At 46.0% G+C, this 21372-nt stretch overlaps 1 protein-coding gene across 3 annotated transcripts in view; it reads left to right on the top strand.

Moving 5' to 3' along the window:
- The first annotated feature begins 1547 nt into the window (after nt 1-1547).
- Nucleotides 1548-21372, top strand: part of Ptprg (protein tyrosine phosphatase receptor type G) — a 713787-nt gene continuing 693962 nt past the window's right edge. Inside the window, exon 1 of one of the 3 annotated variants that reach the window (XM_076870736.1) lies at nt 1548-2348. In XM_076870736.1, coding sequence (XP_076726851.1) covers nt 2264-2348 — 85 coding nt within the window. In that variant the 5' untranslated portion in view covers nt 1548-2263. The remainder of the gene's footprint in view (nt 2349-21372) is intronic. The other 2 variants (XM_076870676.1, XM_076870809.1) reach the window with 2 other exon arrangements.

The following is a 21372-nucleotide window of genomic DNA, read 5'->3' as shown; positions in this document are numbered from 1 at the left end:
AAAAGGGCCCTCACAAGCATTCAAAAAGGATTCAGGACTCCAACAAAACCAGGAAGGACCAAATTCCAAAGTAAACAAACTGGCCTCATTCCCCACCCTGCGCAGGGTGTTCACCCCTTTCTGCTAAAGATAGAGCTTGGGCCCTCCCCAGGAACTTCCTGGCTTTTATTAGTTTGTCATCCCAAACCTAACTTTTCAAAGGTTTCGCTTTGGAAGCGTGGGTGTGAAATTGCTTCCCTAATCACATCTTGCGGGAGAATCTCCGAACATCTGTATATTATTTGAAAACCGAGCATCCGGTTGGGACGTTTGGGCGTGTGTGGGACCCTGCCGGGGTGGGATGAAACTGCAGGGGCACGTTAAAAACATGTCAACGGCGCTTTTAAACAGAGGCAGAAAAAATTAGGCAAAAATTACAAATGGCTAATTATCTTGGCTCAATTACACATTTAATCAAAAGCCCGTCTCCCCCACTTTTAGTATTAGCGTAAGAAGGAAAATAGGGCGCTTAGAAGTCTAAGCGATAAAGATCTTCTCACCGAGAGCCAAGGGACAAAACTCATTACAGATAAGCCTAGTCCTCCCATTTCCCCCGGATGCCTCTCCCCATTGCTAAAGAAGCAGTGGCTCCCCGGGCAGCTGCCAGGAAATCAGTCCTGCCCCGCGGCGCTGCTTTCACCCCGCCAGGGGTAAGAGGCGCACTTCCTGTGCCCTCCCTGCGGTCAGACTGGGGTGCGCGAACCTGAGGAGCTGCGAGTTGGGAAAACTCCGCCACCTATTCTTAGTGGCTCTGGGAAAGGGGGTGTGGGACTTGGAAGGGCTAGATTTTGTAAGCCTGAGATCGATATCCCTCCCCTCCCCCCCTCCCCGCTCCAGTCGTGGACTCGGCCAATGGAAGCTCGAAAGGGGGGGGGGGAATTAAATCTCAAGGCAACCCGAGTGCAAAGGCCGCTAGGCTTTGTTTCCAGGCGGGGGAATGCGCTGGGCTGGGGGCGCGAACAGGGGGCGCGGATGGTGCGCCCCACCGCGGCGCTGTCAAGGCAGTGAAGCCGAACAGGAAACCCTCTCGCCTTAGAACAGGCAGCTGGTTGCCTCTGTCTTTTCCCCAGACTCGGGCCAAGCCACCCCTTACCCCACCCCAAGTCCGGGATCAGCGAGCTACGCGGACTGGGGAATCTAGCCAAACGCGCGGAGCGCGCAGCGTCTTTGGGAACTCGCACAACGGGAATCTGGCAGGCACGTCGGCCCCAGAAGGCTGCCGCCCTCCTCTGTCTCCGAGATTGAGCCAGAGTCACCCCCAGCCACCAAAACTCTTCCCAGTAGAGCTCGCAGCTCCCAGGGTGCGCCTACAAGGCTGAGCTGTGGGACCTTTGGAAGGCGGGAGCCAAGCGTGGCCGCTTTAAGAGCGCGGAGCGCGCGTTCCCGTTGCCGGCTGCCCCGGGCTGCGCGCCCCCGTCGTCTCAGCGCGTCCCCGCCGCTGCGCGCCCCCTGCTCGCTCGCTCGCCCGCTCGCCGGCTTTAAAGTCTCTGCCAGGATCCATGCTCACATGTTACTTCCTGTATGGAGGCATGGCCAGTTTCCAGCCCCGCGCTCCCGATTCCTCCCCAGCCTGCGCCGGAGCCACAACTTTCAGGAGCATGGACTGAAGGCGCCCTCGCCCCAGCGCCCCTCTGAGATCCTTTGTGTTTTCCTGCGTTTCCTCCGGCCGTTTCTATTCTGGGGGGGCCCTTCGATCCCCCCGCCTCTGCCCTCCCCTTCCCAGATCGCAAACATGCCTCCTTCCTTCCCGGGGCCCTGGAAGGAGCTGCCTGCCTGAAGCCCGGAGACGCCGCGCCGCGATCAGCCCGCCGCCGCCCGCCGGCTCTCCGGCTGCGCTGTGCTGCCGACTCAAGTTGGAGATCCTCGGCTGCTCGCCGTCGCCGCCCGCGGTCCCTGCCTGCCCCGGGCCCCGGGCATCGTCGCCGTCCGCCCACTCCTCTCCCTGCCAGCTCCGCTCGCTCCTGTTTGAACGACAACCAGCCCTTCTCCGCCGAGAGGATCGTCCCCAGCGTGGCTTTGCATCCTCAGTCACTTTTTGAGATTTTCCGGGGGGGCGCTCGGCGGCTTCCCGGATTCCAGGGGGACTCGCCGCTGAGCGTGGGGGGCCCGTGGAGCTGGCGAGCCGGGAAAGCGCCCAGGCTTAGCGGAGGCTCGCACGGAAGCAAGAACTTATTCAACAAGTTTACCCCCCCTGCTTTCTTCTTTTCGATGTGCGTTTTCGGACATGCGGAGGTTACTGGAACCGTGTTGGTGGATTTTGTTCCTGAAAATCACCAGTTCCGTGCTCCATTATGTGGTGTGCTTCCCCGGTGAGTGCCGGCGGCCGAGGGGACGCAGCCCCGGCCCGCGCGCGCTGGGTATGCCGAGTTGTGGCCGGAGCGCGGAGCTTGGGCGCCAGTCCTAGAGACCCTGGAGAGGGTGGTGGGGGGCCGGGCTCCTCGGGGAGGAAAAGGGGATCTGCTTCACTGGTTCTGGCGACGTTTGGCGGGACTGGTGGTCTGAGAGGGCGAAAGCAGGGGCCAGCCGGGTAGGAGGATTGTAAACCAGGGGTCTGCTCCAGCTCTGGTTTGGGGTGGGGGGGAAGGCTCGGGAAGCTGGAGTCTGGAGAAAAGGGGACTTGCTTTGCTGATCCGGCGCCAATCGGAAGGCTAGAGTTGTAGGACGGTTGGCGAGACTAAGGCCATGAGAAGGATGCTTCTGTAGGTTTTGGGGGGGTCCTGGGTGCTTCCCTCGCTCCAGTGGGGATTGAAAGAGCTCTTAAAGGGAGCTCGTTTTGCAGTTCTCCGACCCCTTGGAAGCGCTGGTGTTCGGGGATGGTAGCTGGAGGCTGGCCGCGTAGCATTAGGATATGGGGAACAGCCCGCGTTCTGGTTCCAGGGGCCGGGGGCGCCTCTCCTTACCCCAGCTTGGGTCTGGGGCGCGGGCTACGCCTCGGTGCTGGCGCGAAGCAGTTCTCTGGGCGTGGGGGCCTGGGCACAGTGGGAGGGCAGAGAATAGGCTGTTCAGGGAGATCGATTCTCTCCGGTCCCGCGACCCCCTTTCCTTGGCTGCTTTGCCTTGCCGGGCTGCCGGGGTCGGGGCGCAGGGGGCGGGTCGGCGTCTGGGTTGCCGTTCGCGCCGGGGAGGATTTTTTCCCTGCCTCGCACGCCCTGCCTACCTTCATCTTTGCCCTTTTGCAGGCTGTCCGCGGCTGACAGACCCAGACCCGCTCCTTTCTGGCCAGGTTAAGACAGGAACAATATTGGCCACTGGTGACAATAATAAATCACTGCACGTAACGGTGTGCAGCTCGGCGACCCTCCACTTCCCGCAGCCGGCAGACACCCTCCCCGCTTCGGGAGGGCAGAGGCCAGCTGCTTTTCTCTCCCTTCTGGCTGGGCCCCGGTGCTGCATCCCCAAGCTCCCTCGAAGCTGTCCAGCTCCTTCCCTGGGCATGGAGGCCACGTCCTCTGCCCTAGCCTGGGGGAAAGAGTGGGGGAAAACTCTTCATTTCTCACTCCCCTAAGGACATAGAATCCCCCGTTTTTTCTGCCTTCTCATCTACCAGTTCTTGGTTACTTGGAGGTGGGGGTTATCTGAATCAAAAAAAAAAAAAAAAAAAAAAAAAAAAGAGGCTTGTGTCCCGATGTTTCTGCTTTCCCTGGCAACAGCCGCCTGTCCCCGGCAGTCAGAGCGCCAGGTTTTGGTGCAGCGGGTCCGGTAGCCCCGTTGTGCGCCCCAGAGCAGGGCGCGGGCGTCCTGGTTGCCCTCGGGGACCCTCTCCAGAGGGACTGGCTGCGAGTGCACCCTTTGCAGCCTCCGGGGTGGCCTGGAGGGACAGAGAGGCAAAACACTGTCTTTTTTTCAGCACCCCCTTTTTTTTTCCTCTGCGCATCCTTCAGTCCCCGGAGCTGCACTGAGCTCTTGCCACAGTCCAGAAACCCAGCCCTGAGGCTGAGTGAGGATGTATGTCCACAGTAACCTGGAGGCCTGGTATTTGCCCACCAAAGTCCTGCCTCCACGGAATTGGGGACTAAGAAAGAGCTGCCCTTTCCCCCTTAAAGGCCACCGGTCAGTGTTTGTATTAGTCGTCTCCCCTTGCTAGGAGCTCCTTTGGCACCGACTTGGCGACTGAGTGGGTTCAGGTACACACAGGAGCTGTGTGAGGGCCACGCTTAAATAGGGGAAGGGGAGAGGCAGCGGAGGGCAGCCCTTGAGAAACCAATTCCCAATGTCATTTCTGGCCTTCTTATTCGGTGGTGGAGTTAATGTTCCCACCGTGATTTTCTTTTTTGTTTCTTTCTTTCTCTTCTTTTCTTTTTTCTTTTTCTTTTTTTGGTGTCTAAGGAAGCTTGAAATCCAAAATGGGACTTGTCTGGGATGCTGCCTTGGTGGGGCTTGGATCACTTTCCTCTACCTTCTTTCTTTATTATTTATTTATTTTTTGTGCCTGTGATGCGAGATAAAGAGTCTTTATCCTTGTCCGGGAGCCGAGAGGTGTAGGAAGGGCAGGGGCGGTGGTGGGAGGCACGGTTTGGAAAAGTGCAGCTAGAAGAGTGTGTCGCGGCTTTTAGAACCAGGCAAAGTTAAAATGTCAGAGCCCTGAAAGACACCGGTTTTCGGTTTTCCGAGGGTGCCGGGACGCCGGTGGACCTCAGGGGGCGCCCCCGAGCCACTCATCGTGTTCCTGCCACCTCCACTGGTGGGGCTCCGCCACCTCCACGCAGCGGGGATGGGGCTCACCCGCCCAGATTCGAGGCTGGGGGGCTGCGACGCCCCTGGGCGCCAGGAGGGGGCCACTGCTCTGCTCTGCAGCTCCTTGGACCGGCTGAAATCGTGTGTGTGTGTGTGTGTGTGTGTGTGTGTGTGTGGTGCGGGGTGTCCAGAGTTCTCTGGGGGACTCCCATGATACCTTTGAAGCATTTCAGTGTTTGACCAGAGGGATAAAAATGCTTCTGGTATTGGATTAGGGTTTTCTTTGTGAGATCTTAACCCAAATCCAGTTCGGGATTCAGGGTCTCTGTAGTTGAAGAGGGCTTTGAAAACAGCCCCTGGCATAGGTCTTTCCCCAGGGGATCAGAATCAGCAAAGGGTGGCTTTTACTCTTTGAACAGCAGGGCAGGTGTGGAATCCGCCTCCCCTTTAGTGCTTCAAGTGATGGCTTTCAAAGTGCAAAGCGGAAGGATTATCAAACCTGATATTGTGCATCTTGTATTCTTCTATATCTTTTTCAAAAAAATTATTATGAAAAAAACATAAATACAGAAGACTATAATGAACCTCTATATCTCTCACTGGGCTTCCACAATTGTCAACTCAGTCTGATTTCATCTATGCCCCCTTCGCACCCCACCCCACCCCACCCCGTCCAAATATTTTTTTCTTCTTCTCCTTTTTGGTGCATTATAATTATACACAACAGTGAGATTCTTGTTATATATTTTTACATGCACATAATATAACAGTTAATTTGGCTAATTTCATTCCCAAGTACCTCCCAGTTTCCTCTCTCTGGTCATGCTTCTGTACTCTGCCTGTCTCCGCTCATTATTTTAAAGCAAATCCAACTTACAATTCATTTAAATATCTGGTCCCATATCTCCAGTCACAGGATGTAAAATCATATTACCTGGAAGGGTTAACCTTTTATCTCTTTTGCATTCTCCAGCTATTCAGCACAAACTCTTTTTAAAAATAGATTTCTCTCTTGGCCCTCCGAGCGAAACTTTTTTTCATTCCAGTATTTTGTACCGTGATTCCTTTGCATCCAGGTGGCTGCCGTTGGAAACACTTCAGATGGACAAGCTCAGCTGTATAGCTTGATATATCAGAATTGGAAGATCCATGATTGATGTCCTGTGAATCCCAATTTCCCCTAAGCCATCTCTTCCTGCATTTTCATGTTTTTGCATGCTTTAGTCCTGGTAGGTATCCCTCCTGGCCTTCTTAGTAGAAGGCAAAAGTAATATTTGGAAGTTGGCCATCTTACCCTCAGATACGTGTGAGGGATCACAAGGGTCTCCCTATCCTCCATGTCAGATGTATTGTTGGAAGACTCTTTACCCAGTCTCTAAACTAGGTCTTTTTTTTTTTTTGACAATGTTTATGAAATAAATTTTTTGATATTCCCTCCTAGACAGTGTTCATGGGAGAGGGTTGATGGAGCAGGAACATTAATACAAATAGGCATTACAGGATCTTTTGAAATAGAGGGAGTAAGGGTCCCTGGAGGAAGAAAGGGTGTAGGAAAGGTTTGTTAGCATATGAAAGGTGCTGTCCCATGGTGAATCTGAGAACAGGTCCCTGTTTTCACTGGACACAAATTATGTTGTTTACATGAAGCTGTCCAGGAAACGCTATCTCTCCTCTCCCATTTTTTTTTTTTTTTTTTTTTTTTTTTTTGGTAACTTCTTACCCAAAGAAAGAATCTAGGCATTGGAATTGATCTGACCTGGGTTAAGCACTGGTAGCTAGTAGGTTGTTTTTACAGTTAGCCTTTGACTGTGAAAGGTGGTGGTGATTGCTTTTCTTTTTTTGGTAATACTATGGATTGAACCCAGGGATGCTTAACCACTGAGCCACATCCCCATCCCCCCTTTTTTTTTTTTTTAAATTTTGAGACAGGGTCTTGCTAAGTCACTGAGATCTTGCTAAGTCAACAAACTTGCAATCCTCCTTTCTTAGCCTCCCAATCCCCTGGGATTATAGGCATGCACAACCACTCTGTGTGGTGGTGGTTTTTAATCTAATTTTCATCCAGGGTTTTACTAGCAGTATGTGGGGCTATGCGTGTTGTTTCTAAGCAGGTTGAAGATTGTGAGTGTGTATTTGGAATCTGGAGATTAGAAGTTACGATTGACCCTTTATCCTGGGGGCACACTTTTCTAGAGGTCATATTTTATAATGGGGAAAACTGGGGACATTTGAAGTTCCCTCAACAGTATTTGATGCCCTTCAGTAAGTCCTTGGTACACCTTGGTTACAGGTTGGCTGCTATCAGATAATGAGTGAGAATCCCTTGCGCTGCGTTCTTGGCTGCGCCTGTGTAGGGAATAAAATCTAATAATGTAGTGGAAGCCAAGAAAGAGGGTCCCAACTCTGAATTCTCCACTAGGGCTCAATCTGGGTCAAGCCAGCAGCCACTGCTGAGGTAGAGGGAGGGGCTCAGGCAAGTGAGAAATGTTCTGAGACTGTGAGACCTTCTTGTGGAATTTGGCAACTGTCACTGAATATGTCCCAGAACAATGTGGCGAGGGCACATATTAGGCCAAAGTTGTCTGTGCATGCTTTTGGGCCTTGGTAAATATTTGCAAAGGATTAAAAGATCAAATACCTCTATTTCCCTGCCTGAGCAATGGGGGTGACCTTCTTGCCTGCAAAGAACCAGATAAGTGCAGGAACTCTGAGAATATTCTTTGCATTTAGGAAAAAAGATGATCGGCTACTGACTTTGCTTTGACTTATTTTAATGCTGTTTATGTTAAGTTGTAAGAAACAAAACAAAACAATAGTGACCCCAGGGCTGGGGGCTTGGCTCAATGATAGAGTTGCTTAGCATGAGGCCCCATGTTTGATCCCAGCACCACAAGCATGCACGTGTGCACACAGTCGTTCTAAAAATGATGTGTTTCACCCCTCTGTGTTTACTTCCCCCTGTTTTTTTTTTTTTTTTTTCCCTTACAATGCTCCTGTCTCAAATTTCCAGAGCCAAAGAATTGTTAATCTCTTAGAAGAATAAAAATCTGGAAGTAACTCCGGTGAATCTCACTTGGAGGGAAGTCCATGAAGCCAGGAGTGTCTAGCAGGTGATTCACACTTGACCCCTATTCTGAGAAGGATGGCCAGCTCTGTAAGCAGTGGCTCTCCAGGATTGGTGGGTTTAGCTAGAGGATGCTATGAACAATGTCCCCCTTTAGGGACACCTGTAATTGGAGGGGCCATTTTACTTGGTGTCATATGTAACAAAATGTTTAGTGTTTCAGACAGAAGAAAAAATCAACAGGAAATGGCTTACTAGGTTTGTGCAGGCTCGTGGTTTTGATGGGCACTTGATATGACTAACATTTAAAAAACACTTTAACAAGTGTTCTTTAGACTGAGTGATGAGGTTCTCTCTACGCAGTGCTCTTTTTTGGAAGCTCCAATTGGGCAGTGTTTCTGTTATCCTTGGGGTTGGTCCTGTGGGAGGCGATTCATACCAAGAATGAGAACTTTGGTATGTGTCCGCCAGTTTAGAGGAGTCTTGGCCAGCACAGAGCAAGAAGAAATCCTGTAGCAGATTGGAACTTGTTAATGCTTTTAACTTTTTCTAAATCAGGTTCCCATGGAGAGTTGTATGGATTATTAGAGGACTGAGAACTTGGGCCTTTGGGCAGCTTGCTTCTGTCCTAACTAAGCTAGTTAGACAAGTTAACTAAGCCACCTTAGACAAGTTCCTTAACATCTCTGTGCCTCTCTTTTTTTGGTTTTCCACTTTGTGAAATGAGATGGTGACCGTATCCTGACTCCTCAGATCATTATGCGACTTGAATGAAAAATGCATGTTAAGGACTTATCATTTATAAGTATCATACTTATCATTACATGATAAATAGTCTCAATACATTCACCATTTTCATGTGTATGAAAGAGATTTGGATAGGAGCGTATGGAGAGAGGAGAACGGAGCCAAAGACCACGTAGGTATAAACACATTTGTTTTTTTTTTTATTTGTATAATGTACATATAATGGGGTTTTGTGCCTGGCCTTGCTACTGGGGTTGGGAAAGAAGGACTGGCTGGAGATCATCCTGGGTCAAATGAGTAAAACTGTTAAATTTTGAGGATGAAGAGATAAGATCGCCTCTCTGCATTGCAAAGAATGTCTCTGTTTTTTCTGTTTCCAATGGGAAAAATGCTTCCCGAAGGCTGAAAATGCTCCATGTGGTCTCCCAGGTCCCCTGCAGGAAGAATGGCTTGGTGCTGGCTCCTCTTCTGCGGACCTGTGCTCTGTTGCTGGCATTCTGGGGTTTTAATTTGGCGCCACCGATGGGAAGCAAACAGTACTATTGACTGGCTTTGCACCTGGGTGACCCTGGAACAACAACCCTGTCTCCCTGTTTTCACAGATCCAGACCTGCCAAGGGGTCGAGAGGGAACCCCCAGATCCAGGCGCAGCCCCTGTCCTCTGATCACTTTTATTTTTTTCTTTCAGACTGAAATCAGCCTGATGGTTTTCTGGCCAAACAACAAAATGTGATTTTTAAACTACTCGGTTTAGCTATTTTTGGGGCGTAGCAAAGTGACACAGTTGGCTGCTGAAATCTAGCAACTGAAAAGGGAGGAATGAAAGCATAGTTCATGGAATATGTAACACTTCCATGGAAGAAAATAGGACAACTGGTCTTATTTTTGGGTCTGTGATACTATCTTTCTAACAAGGCGGTTGTTGTATAATGTAGCGGGTTTGCTTTTGAGGAATTCATATCAGTTACTCTGTGAATCAAAGAGCTGAGTTCTCATGCTGCTGCCGAATTCCTCGGCACACTTCAATCAGATAAACTCATTAATTTGGAATAATTCAGGTAGGGGGGTTGCAGCCAGAAGCCATTTACCAAGCAGAGTCTCGATGAGTAGGGAACATGCTGTTGATGTCAAGATTGTCTTTAAAACTTTTTCAAAATTCTTAGGAGGATCTGTTATGTATTCATAGTCCTGTCCATTTTAAAAAATAATACCCCTTAGCTGGGTGCACACCTGTAATCCTAGCAGCTCTGGAGGCTGAGGCAGGAGGATCAAGAGTTCAAAGCAATTTAGGGAGGCCCTAAGTAACTCATCGAGACCCTGTCTCTAAATAAACATAAAAAGAATGGGGGGGGGTGTGGCTCAGTGGTTAAGCACCCCTGGGATCATTCCTCGGTACCAAAAATAAATAAATAAAGAGATAATAATACCCCTTTTTCTGAAGTGTTACCATTTGGGGACTATGGAGGCTCAGGGCTGGTGGCTGTTCTTAGTGCTGGCACTGGGTGGCAACACTGCCTTCGGCAAGTGACCCAACATCTCTTGGAAGTGGGATTGGGTGGTGCTGAGGGTCTGGGAATTCCATATATATATTCATACCAAGTCCTCACACACTGAGGCTGGACTTCTAGGTCCATTGTAGCAGTTGCCTTGGACAAACACACCTCAGCTTTTTCATCTCTGAAGTGGGTGCAGTGGTTATAATAGCCCATACTCACCAAGCATGTGCACAGTCTAGACCCTGTGCCTGGGTTTTTTATATGCCTTTAATTCTCCTTGGAAATTGAAACCATGCCTATTGCCACTTTGGAATAAGCAAACTTGAGCAGGGGGAAGTTTTCACTCATCTGAGGTCACCTGGGCAGTTAGTGGGGGTGGCTATAGTAGGTTTCTTTAATCATCTCTCAGGATCATTTTGGTTTTCAGAGCAGTTGCTGTTTGAAGGCAGTTTCCAGTTTTCCCTAATTGCACGGGAGAGACAATTAAAAGACCCAGCTTTACGCCTTCTACTATATTATTTTTCCTATGTAAGTCAGTTCCCTAAATGCTGGGTGGAATAAAGGTGTCTTCCTGTATTTGCTACAATTAAATAAGGAAGTAATGCAATTAGCATAGGATTTTATTTGGTTACATCAAAGGGACGACCTTTTAGCAAATTACTTCAGCTTCTGAATAAGCAGATAATAACTGTAGATAGAGTGAATTTGTTGGTGGTGAGGCTTTTTTTTTTTTTTTTGACTCCTCTTAAGAATAATCGAAATCGATTTGATTTGTCGTTTGAGAACTACTGTTTGGGGGCATTGACTATAGTTACTTGGTGATAATGTGGTATTTTTATTATCCTGTATATCATCTGAGTGCAGGCTACAGGCTCTGAATCATGTGTGACTTCAGGCACAGGTCTGAGGGAGCTGGACTTGAACTTGTCAAGAGATGGTTTGGATTTTGGATTTGTTCCTCTGGAGTTTTGTCAAAGTGGCTGGCTAGGCAGCTGTGGGAGCTTGTGAAGGGTTTTGATTACTTTGGGGATGTTTTCTTCACCCTTAACTAAATAGCTTCTAAAATTCTTTTGGAATTTTAGAGATTATGGACCCTACGCTCAGTAGTTTGGCAGGGTTGTGGCCCTTTTGCAATGTGCAAGTCAGGTGCCTGGTGCTTATTGTGATTTGTGAGGTGCACTTCCCGTTACTTTTTCCTGTGAGTTTGCTTCCTACAGAGCTAAGATCCCTTCCATTATCTTGCTAACCTTGCTACCTCCAGGAAAGCCAGGTGTTTTATAAATCCCAAAGGGAAGAGAATATTGCCTCCACTTTTGTCTATAGGTTGTACAGTTTCAAGAGGGTACCATTGAGCTGAGCAGGTGTTGCACTCTGGTAATCCCAGCAGCTCAGGAGCCTGGAGGATCCCAAGTTCAAGGTCAGCCTCAGCAATTTAATGAGCCCCTGAGCAACTTAGCAAGACCCTGTCTTAAAATGAAAACTAAAAAAATGGGCTGGAATGTGGCTCAGTGGTTAAGCGCCCCTGGGTTCAATGCGTGATACAAAAACAAATTTTAAAAAGGGGAAAAACAAAATATCTCCAGGGAGTAGCAACAAGGTGGTGGGCAGATTCTAGTTAATGGAATACTGTAAGTTTCCCTACCCCCCAAAACTCATTTATTCAGCAGATATTTATTAAGCACCTATGGGCCAGGAGTAGTGATAGAGTGGTAAACAAGAAGGACTTCATATCTGCTTTTGTAGGGCTGAGGATCTAGCTTAGTTTTTAGAGTACTTGCCTAGCATGCACAAGACCCTGGGTTCAATTCCCGGTCCCACAAAAAATAATAATAATAAACGGCGTCTACTTTTCGTATCTGCTTTCATGGCATTTAATTACAGTAGAGAAAAGCAAAGCCATTCCAGGGTATAATAGTAAGAGTTTATAATCCAGGGACCTGACCCTGATTGGGGATCAGAGTTCTTGGTCTTTGAGGCTATAAATAAGCAGGAGGTGTTTGGGTTGGTGACATGAATGAGCTACTGTGGGTGAAAAAGCACCAAGTAAACTGCAGAGGGTTAGTTGTGAAAAAGGAGAAGGTGGGTTGGAGTGGTGGCGCACGCCTGTAATCCCAGTGACCCAGGAGGCTGAGGCAGGTGGATTGTGAGTTCAGACCCAGCCTCAGCAAAAGTCAGGCACTAAGAAAGTCACTGAGACTCTGTCTCTAAATAAAACATAAAAAAGGCTGGGGTTGTGGCTCAGAGGTAAAATACCCTTGGGTTCAATCCTTGTTACTGAAAAATACATACATATGTACATACATACATAAAACGAAAGGAGTAGGTGACAGTGTGCCCTAAATGTCAGCAGAAGTGCAGATCAAAGGCAGTGACATCAGACAGAGATCGGGTTTACAAACTGATGCTGTTAGTAGGAGTGCAGGGACTCCAAGTTTGCTGAGGAAGGATACAAGAAAAATGCTTCTGTCAAGACCTGGAAATGAGGCATCAAGTCCCATTAGCATGTCCATTCCCGCCACTGAGGACTTATTGCCCACGATAACTTCCCATGATAACTGCTGCCACAGGGTTGGTATTATAAAATGACTAATGGGGGTAAAGTGGACAGTATTTTATTTTATTTTTTGGTACCAGGGATTGAACGCAGAGATGCTTATACACTGAGCCACATCCCCAGCCCTTTTTTAATATTTTATTTAGAGACAGAGTCTCGCTAAGTTGCTTAGGGCCTTGATAACTTTCTGAGGCTGGCTTTGAACTCGAGATCCTTCTGCCTTGGCCTCCCTGAGCTGCTGGTATTACAGGTGCACCACTGAGCCTGGCAAGTGGACAGTATTCTAATTAAGTGTTCTAAAGTAACCAGTGGGGGAAAACTGGACACTCATCTCGGTCAGGTGTCATAAGGTAATCAATGGGAGCAAACGGAGTAAGGTCTTCTATCAGGTCTCTATAGGGAAGAGAGTGCCTCACAGCTCAGCATATAAAGTACCAATTTCCAGACATGGGGCCTTGAGCCTCTCTCTTGCTTGTCCCACTCTGCTATACCTTTTGGAGTGCTATTTCTACCTTTGCCTTCAACTGAAGGAACTGATCTGTACTTTGCTATTATTTCTGTGTGTCTTGCTCCTTCTTTGTTCGGGACACCAAGGACCTGGATTCCAGCTGCACATCCCAAAGATAACAGCACTGCTACAGAAGTCCAGCAGGAATTAGACTGAGTTTTTTTTTACATGAAACAAGATAATAATACCTGATTCAGGAAACATGACTACATGTATAATACCCCTCAGTAACACTGTCCCAGGATTGCTTTGTTTTGTGTTTTTTAAATGACCATTCAACTTTATTTCTTCAAAACTCCAGATTAATAAATAATATAATAAATAATACAATAAATTAATAAATAATAATAATAAATAATACAATAAATTAATAAACAATATGATAAATAATAAATAATAATTGTGCATGCCAGTGAAGTTACGGGATGACTTTTAAAACTGACTTTAAAAATACCCGTAGCTGGGTGTGGTGGCATTTGCCTGCAATCCTAGCAACTCCAGAGGCTGAGGCAGGAGGATCACAAGTTCAAGGACAGCCTGTAGCTAAAGCTTGGCTCAAAAAAAAAGGGCTGGGGATTAGCTCAGGGATTGAGCATTCCCGGTTCCATCCCAGTACTAAAATAAAACAAACAAACAAAAACTAATGGTTGGGGTGGTGAGGAAGGAATCTTTCTAAAATGAGAAATAAAGGCTAGTTCTGAATTTTTTTGGTCTCAATGTAGAAGAGAGAAGTGGAGAGAGGACAGTTATTTCGATGATCTGGATTTCGGTAGAGGGCATTTAGCCAACAGATGCTCTGTTTGGCCAGACTGGGTTTAAAATAAAAGAGAAAAAAATGGAGCCTTTCACATTCATGCCTTAGAGTGTCTTCCAAGAACCTTCCATGTGCCAGGTGCTGTTCTGTGCACTGGTAAGACAATGGTGACCCAAACAGATGGCACCTCCTGCCCTCGTGGGAGATTCCCATAAAAGGCTAGGTTACTTTGGAAAAATCGGGAGTTAGGCAGCCTCCTCGTTGGTTGGCAACGTCGCTAAGCCAGAATTAAATAGCCGCTGCCCCTTGGGATGGGGTGCGCACCTGGCCCATAGCGGTTATTTACAACAGTAGCTGATCCCTGGAGGTGTTGGCTGCCCTTGGATAGGTGATTACTACCTGAGAGATAGGTTTTTTGTTTTTTTTTTTTTAATGCTTGTTCAGGGTTTATAGTGCCTGGATTGGTTGCATGTATGTGCACAGGCACTAGTGTAAGCACACATGGATTGTTGACTGTGAGTCAATGGGATTTTTTGCTGTCAGTCTAGCCTATGAAGCTGAAGCTCCGCTGGGCTAGTTGGGTCCTTTTTTTGGCTCTGCAAATGGCCTGCTGCTTGCATGTTCACAGTCACGTGTTGACATCTGTTGAGGTTCTTAATAACTGTTAGCTCGATCAATGAAAATAAGTGATTCAAATACTCTCTCCTTTGATGGAAGAATTGGCTCTCTTGGGACTTTCTTGTTATCAAAGTATGCAAGATGGGGATGATGTGGGGTGTTTTATTCAGGTTTTTGTTGCTGGGACCCAATGATCTGATGAGAACAATGTACAGGAGGAAAAGTTTACCTTGGTTCATGGTTTCAGAGGTTCCGTTCATGGTTGGCTGACTCTTTAATTCTGGGCCAAAGGTGAAAATCAGCTCAGGATGTGAACAACAGGAAGCAGAAGAGCACTGTGCTCACCAGGGGCCAGATGTAAACCTCAAAGGCATGCCCCCAGTGGCCTACCTCCTCCAGCCACACCTTACCTGCCTCCAGTTTCTGCCCAGTTAATCCATGCCAGTGGATTAATCCACCGGTTAAGACTCACAGCCTAATGATTTCAATTCTGAAAATTCTTGCATGAGTTTTTGGGGGACACTATGTATCTAAACTATGACATGGGCCAATAAAGGAGGCCAGTGATCAATATGGTCTAATTGGAATACATCAGTATTGGAGATGCTGTATTAGTGGGTCCCTTGCCACTTAATTTTTTGCACCCCTAATTTTTGTAGACGGATTTCTAAGAAGTGATAGAAGTGTCACATACTTTAAATTTTCCAACACAACCTATGAAAGCCTGTGGTTTGTACTGAGTAGAGTTGCCCGCTTGTGACTTGGACAAACAGAAGACTTGAGGGAATGGATTCCCCTTCTATGACTCCACGCCTGATTAGGTGGTCAGTGAGGACAGGCCCACGTCCCTTCTCCCATCTGTTGTATCCTCAGTGTCCGGGTGGCAGTAGTCACATTTGAGGACTGACTGGATGAGTAGCATCATGCTCTCCCAAAGGACCACAGGACATTTTACAAGACACTGATATCATTGCATGTTGTTCCCAGACATCTCACATTTGCGTATCTTTTGGAGAGATGATGATGTCAGAGGTGGACATCTTCCTTAAGAGAATTTGGAGGGTAGATGTTGTCTTTCAAAACGGAAAAGCTCAATTTGCACCTCGGTGGCCGGCCAGCAAGGCTGTCTATTGCTGATGACAGGCTGTATTCTAGTTCAAGGTCAGGGTTGTGGGGCTGGATGGTTGCTGTGGTAGCAAATCTCACCCCCCCTATTGGAATAACCTAGGCTACATTCTCTTCTTCTGTTGGTCATTGGCTTTAGTGTTACCTAGAAGCAGCACTCTCATTTCTGCTTTCGTTGTTCTAGAAACAGGACGGTGAGGTATGTAGAGGGCAGCAGAGCCTGCTGCAGCTGACCAGATGGCGGGAAGATGCATGTTCATTGGTTGCTTAGAGATAGCTCTGAGCAGGTTGGTCTAGGAGAAGGACACTACAAGTGACCAATTTTGCTTGGGTGACAAGTACTGACTGGCCTATCCACCTTGGCTAGTGCCCTCAGTTAGACACACTTTGGCCTGTGTGTCAGGCTGATTCCAAATGTGTTTGGGCAGAAACACATTTCTAGGAAATTGGCTAGTCCGTGCCTGGCCTATTGTATTCTTTTTTTTTTTTTTTTTTTTTTTAGAGAGAGAGATGAGAGAGAGAGAGAATTTTAATATTTATTTTTTAGTTTTTCGGTGGACACAACATCCTTGTTTGTAAATGTGGTGCTGAGGATCGAACCCGGGCCACACGCACGACAGGCGAGCACGCTACCGCTTGAGCCACATCCCCAGCCCCCTATTTTATTCTTGATCCAGCTAGATTTTTGTTTTTTTCCTTTTTCTTGCATGAGTTAAGATGTGAGTGGAGGGTGTGGACTATCCCTTGACAGTTTTAGGCATCAGTCCATCATTTTTCAATTGGTCAACTTGAAGTTATTTCATGTGATAGGAGTTGGGTCAGTCTGGCTTAGAATTCTTTTTGAACTTTAAACTTTTTTTTTTTTTTTTAATTGTAGATGGACACACTACCTTTATTTATTTATTTATTTTTATATGGAGATGAGGATGGAACCCAGTGCCTCGCACATACTAGGCAAGCACTCCAACACTGAGCCACAACTGTAACTCTTACACATTTTTAATGCTTTTTTAGAAGAGTAACTTCTTAGTTGCTATTGCTTTTAATTTTGTAATTTTTCAATTTTTTGGTATTGGGGATTGAATCCAGGGGTGTTTTACCATTGAGCCACATCTCTAGCCTTTTTTCTTTTCTGTTTTTTTTTTTTTTTTTTTTTTAATTTTGAGACAGGGTCTCACTTAGTTGTTGAGGCTGGCCTTGAACTTGTGATCCTCCCGCATCAGCCTCCTGAATCACTGGGATTACAGGTGTGTGCCATCGTGCCTGGCTGTACTTTATTAACTTTTGTCTAGTTACTTAGCCTATTTGTTTTCCTCATCTGTAAAGTGGGATAATGTGAGTTTCAAACTCTTAGGCTCCTTGTGAAGATTAAATGAGATTTGTGGGCAAATCATCAGAAAAGCATTGGGGATACAGAACCTTATAAATTGTACCTGTTTTTAATAGCTGCTTTCAAGACATAGGCAACAAATATTTGCATAAACACGCTTCTTAATGAATGCTATGCAATGCCACGAAGAGTCGAGGAGGCTGAAGCTCAGCGAAAATGGGCAGCCCACAGATATTGAAGTGGCAGAACCAGGTTGGAACTGGCTTGCTGGATGCCGTCATGCTTTTCTTTGTTAAGAGAGCTGATGGAAGATGAATTTAAGGCCCCCATGGCTACTCAGGAACCTTTTTTATTGACCGCAATTTAGCAGAGATGACTCTTGTGGGGCTCATTTCCCTTGCTGTAAGGAAATACCTGAGATAATCAACTTAAAAGAAGAAATGTTTATTTTGGCTCAGTCCATGTTGGTTTGGATCTGGGGCAAGGCATTCCATCATGGTGGGAGCAGAGAGTGCAGGAAGTGTGTTCACCTTTGAGTGTTTCAGAAGTCACTTCCTAAAGGTTGAACTACCTCCCAAAGATTCAGCGACCTCCTCAAGGTCCTACCACCGGATGGTGACCAAACCTTTAACCTATGGGCCTTTGGAAGACACTTTAAATCCAAACTGTAGCAGCTGTTGAAGTTTAATCTATCCTGTATGTCCCATAGTTTGAAGAAATGGATTTATAGGTGTAGGTTTTTCTTCCTAATACTGTTGGTGTTTTCATTACTGAAATTATCTGGATGCATATGCCTTGTTACATAGTGATAAAAATGGGGCCCATCATATCCTCTGGGCTCATAGGAACGGTGAAAGTGAGCAGTGCATGTTTTCTTCTTACCCTTGCGTTATTTTGCGAATTTTCTACAGAGGGGTTGGAAGTTTGCATTTGAGCCTGGGCTTCCTAGTCCCTTAGCCATGGCAGACATTGCTAATCGATCACAGAGTTGTCTGTGCTCTACTAAAGACATATTAGCCCACCTTTGAAAATGCCATTAACAAGGGGAACCACATGCAAAGTCTTTTACATCCTTGGAATTAGTCGTGCTGCTAAATGGGCAATTTTTAAAGTTCTCTGATCTACGAAGTTGTTTTGGTTTTGTGTTCTACTCAGTCATGTTTATTCAGGGTTAAAAAACAAATCCAATCTCTCTCTTGATGGTGGTTACATCATATTGTAATTGTGAGATCTACTCATGGAGTTTTAGGGGATCTAAAATTACTTGGTTATTTTTCTTTTCTTTAAAGCCCTGCGGTTTTGCATCAGATTATGGCACTCCAGGACTGTTTGTATTCCAATGTGACACCGTTCTGAATTCTTAGCTAGTTAAGTAAGTGTTAAGTATGGGGTTGGTGACAGCAGTTTTAAAAATTGTGACTGACTTAATGGGTCTCTTTCCTCTTGTTGTTTATACCTGGGTAAGTATCTTGTGTTTACTTTGAATAAGTTCATTGTTACCTTTAGGATAGCTTGTTTCTCAAAATTTGAGTGGTCCTCTGATGAGTGTTATTTTTGTAAGGGAATTTGAGAGTTGGGATGAAAGACAAAAGGAATTCTTTTGTGAAGCTGACATGAGACCCATCATTAATGAATGGGACATACCAAATACTCAGATGGCACCAGGTTTGGTTTGGTTCCTGGATGTGCAGTTTTTCCTCCAAAATTTTCCTCTGATGGTAACATCTTGATCATTTACCAGGAAATGTCTGTGGAACTGCTGTGTCTAGTTTGGTAGCCGCTAGCCCTCATGTCTGTTGCAAGTTTTAAATGTGGATTGTCTGATTTTCTTTGTGCTTTATGTATAAATACCCATCAGATTTCAAAGACAGGAAAAAAGGTATGTAAAACATCCTATTAAAGTTTTATATTGATTGCCTATTGAAATGATAGTGTTTTAGATATAACAAGTAGAAAAATACCATTAAAATTAATGTCATCTGTTTCTTTGTACTGTTTCGTGGGACTACAATAAGGCTTAAAGTTTTAAATTAAAAGAAGCTTAAAATGGGGCCCGTATGCACAGCACGTGTCATCCGGATGCACACCGTGTGTTTTTACCTGCGTGATCATCTGGAGTGCTCCCTTCTGCCTTACCTTATCTTACCTTGTGGATGAGCGGGTTAGACCTACAGTCCTGTGTAACCCAGATGACCTCTTCTGCATCCTTATCCCCTCAAAACTTAGAGCCAAGAGAAACTCTTGGCCTTCTGGAAGACACTGTGGCTAGTAAACATGGGAGTCTGGGTATCAGGACAGGGTGCTGGGTTATTTAGCTTTGTGTCCTTGTTTGTGAAGTGGGGTGATAGCCCCTGCTCCCTGAGGTTGTTTGAGTAATGTATTTGAATAAGGCTCTTAGGATTTAGATATGAGATGTCCCCCAAAAGTACATGTGGGAGACAGTGCAGGAAAATTTAGAGACGAAATGATTGGAGAGCCTTAACCTAATCAGTGCATTAATCCACTTGAGTGGATTAACTGGGTGGTAAGTCTAGGCAAGCAGGGAGTGGCTGGAGGAGGTGGGTCTTTGGGAAGGGTGCCTTTGGGGCTTATATTTTGTCCTTGTTGAGCAGAGTTCTCTCCCTTTGCTTCCTGATGGCCATGTCCTGAGCTGCTTCCCTCTGCCACAAATCTTCCGCCATAATGTTCTGCCTCATCTTGGGCCCAGAGCAATGGAGTCAGCTGTCTATGGACCGAGACCTCTGAGCCTGAGCATCTAAATAAACTTCTCCTCTAAGATCATTCTTGGGAGGTCTTTTGGTCCTGGCAGTGAAAAGCTGACTAAAACCAAGGCCATAGAAGGTGCAGTAACAGGCACAGGGGCACTGCCTGGCATAGAGAAAGCACTTGGAAATAATAGCCTTTATTGTCATTTTACCTGCTTGTGACTGAGCATCGAGCAGAGTTCCTGGCATTGATTTCTCCCTCTGGTTCCTGTTGATGATGTGTCATGGGTCTTGTGGGGGATTGCAAAGCACGCTGGCCTCTGCTGCCCAAGAAATCCAGAGGCAGCAGGACACCTTCAGCATTCTAATATGAGTGCCTGTTCTACAGTGTGAAATGCAGAAGGGACCTTGGAGCTCTTCAGACATTGCACGTGGCCCACACAAGATCCTTGACAAAAGTGCCCCTGGGTAGCAGCCCTGGTCCCTCCTGCCTGATGGAGGATACTCTGTAATCTTTTCTCATATCCCATCCCAGACCCTGGCTTTTGCTTTCCTGGTTATTTTATTTTATCCAAGCCGGGGTTCCCATGTTTAGTGTCTAAAAGTCCAGAAGGATCTTAGCTCTGGACTCCACGTTATTTCCACGGGTCCAGGCTTTATTCAGTACAGCTACGGGTTTATTTGGTCAGTAGGATTGGGTGGTGGTCTCTGCATCCCAAACTTCCTTTAAGGATGTTTGGTTCCTTTCTCCAACATAATGTTAAAATGAGTGGCTCTTTCAAGTGGAGTAAATATTCTGTACTTTCCACTTCGCTATAGTCATCCCTTGGTATCTGTGGGGATCTGGTTCCAGGACTGCCCAAGGAAATCCAAATCCACAAATGCTCAAGTCTCTTAAACAAAATGGTATAATCTTTGCATATAACCTCTGTGCATCTCCTGTATACTTTAAATCCTCTCTAGATTACTTCTGATGTTCAATAAAATGTAAATACTGTGTAAATAATTGTTATACTGTGTAGTTGTTATACTTTATTGTTTAGGGAATGTGATAAGAGAAAAAGTTGGTGCATGTTAAAAGAGATGGAAATTTATTTATTTATAATTTTTTTCCAGATTGATTTATTTCACTTAACATGATATTCTCCAGTTTCATCCACTTACCAGCAAATGCCATAATTTCATTCTTTTTAATAGCTGAGTTATATCCATTGTGTATATGGACCACATTTCTTTACCCATTTATCTGTTAAGAGCATTTAGGTTGGTCCCATAGTTTAGCTATTGTGAATTGAGCTGCTATAAACTTTGATGTGGCCGCATCACTATAGAATGCTTATTTTAGGTCTTGGGTATATGCTGAGGAGTGGGATAACTGGGTCAAATGTGGTTCCATTCCAAGTTTTCTGAGGAATCTCCATATTGCTTTCCAAAGTGGTTGCACTATTTTGCAGTCCCACCAGCAATCTATGAGTGTATCTTTTTCCCCCACATCCTCATTAGCATTTATTGTTACTTGTATTCTTTTTTAAAAAAAGATTTATTTATTTCTGCTATCAAAAATTCTCAAATTCTCAAGATTATCAACAGAATTATGACAGTGTAATTTAACAATCCTAATTGGCTTCATTTTTAATTTTAAAATCAGGTAACACTTCATTCCATAAAACAGAATCAGTTTTCCTATGAGCCAAGCACTCATCAAAAAAAATTTGATGAGTTAACATCAGATTATTTATTTTGCTTACACTAAATAAG

Source organism: Callospermophilus lateralis, chromosome 1 (genome assembly GCF_048772815.1).
Source record: "Callospermophilus lateralis isolate mCalLat2 chromosome 1, mCalLat2.hap1, whole genome shotgun sequence".
Taxonomy (NCBI): domain Eukaryota; kingdom Metazoa; phylum Chordata; class Mammalia; order Rodentia; family Sciuridae; genus Callospermophilus; species Callospermophilus lateralis.
This window is presented reverse-complemented; position numbering and strand designations above follow the sequence as displayed.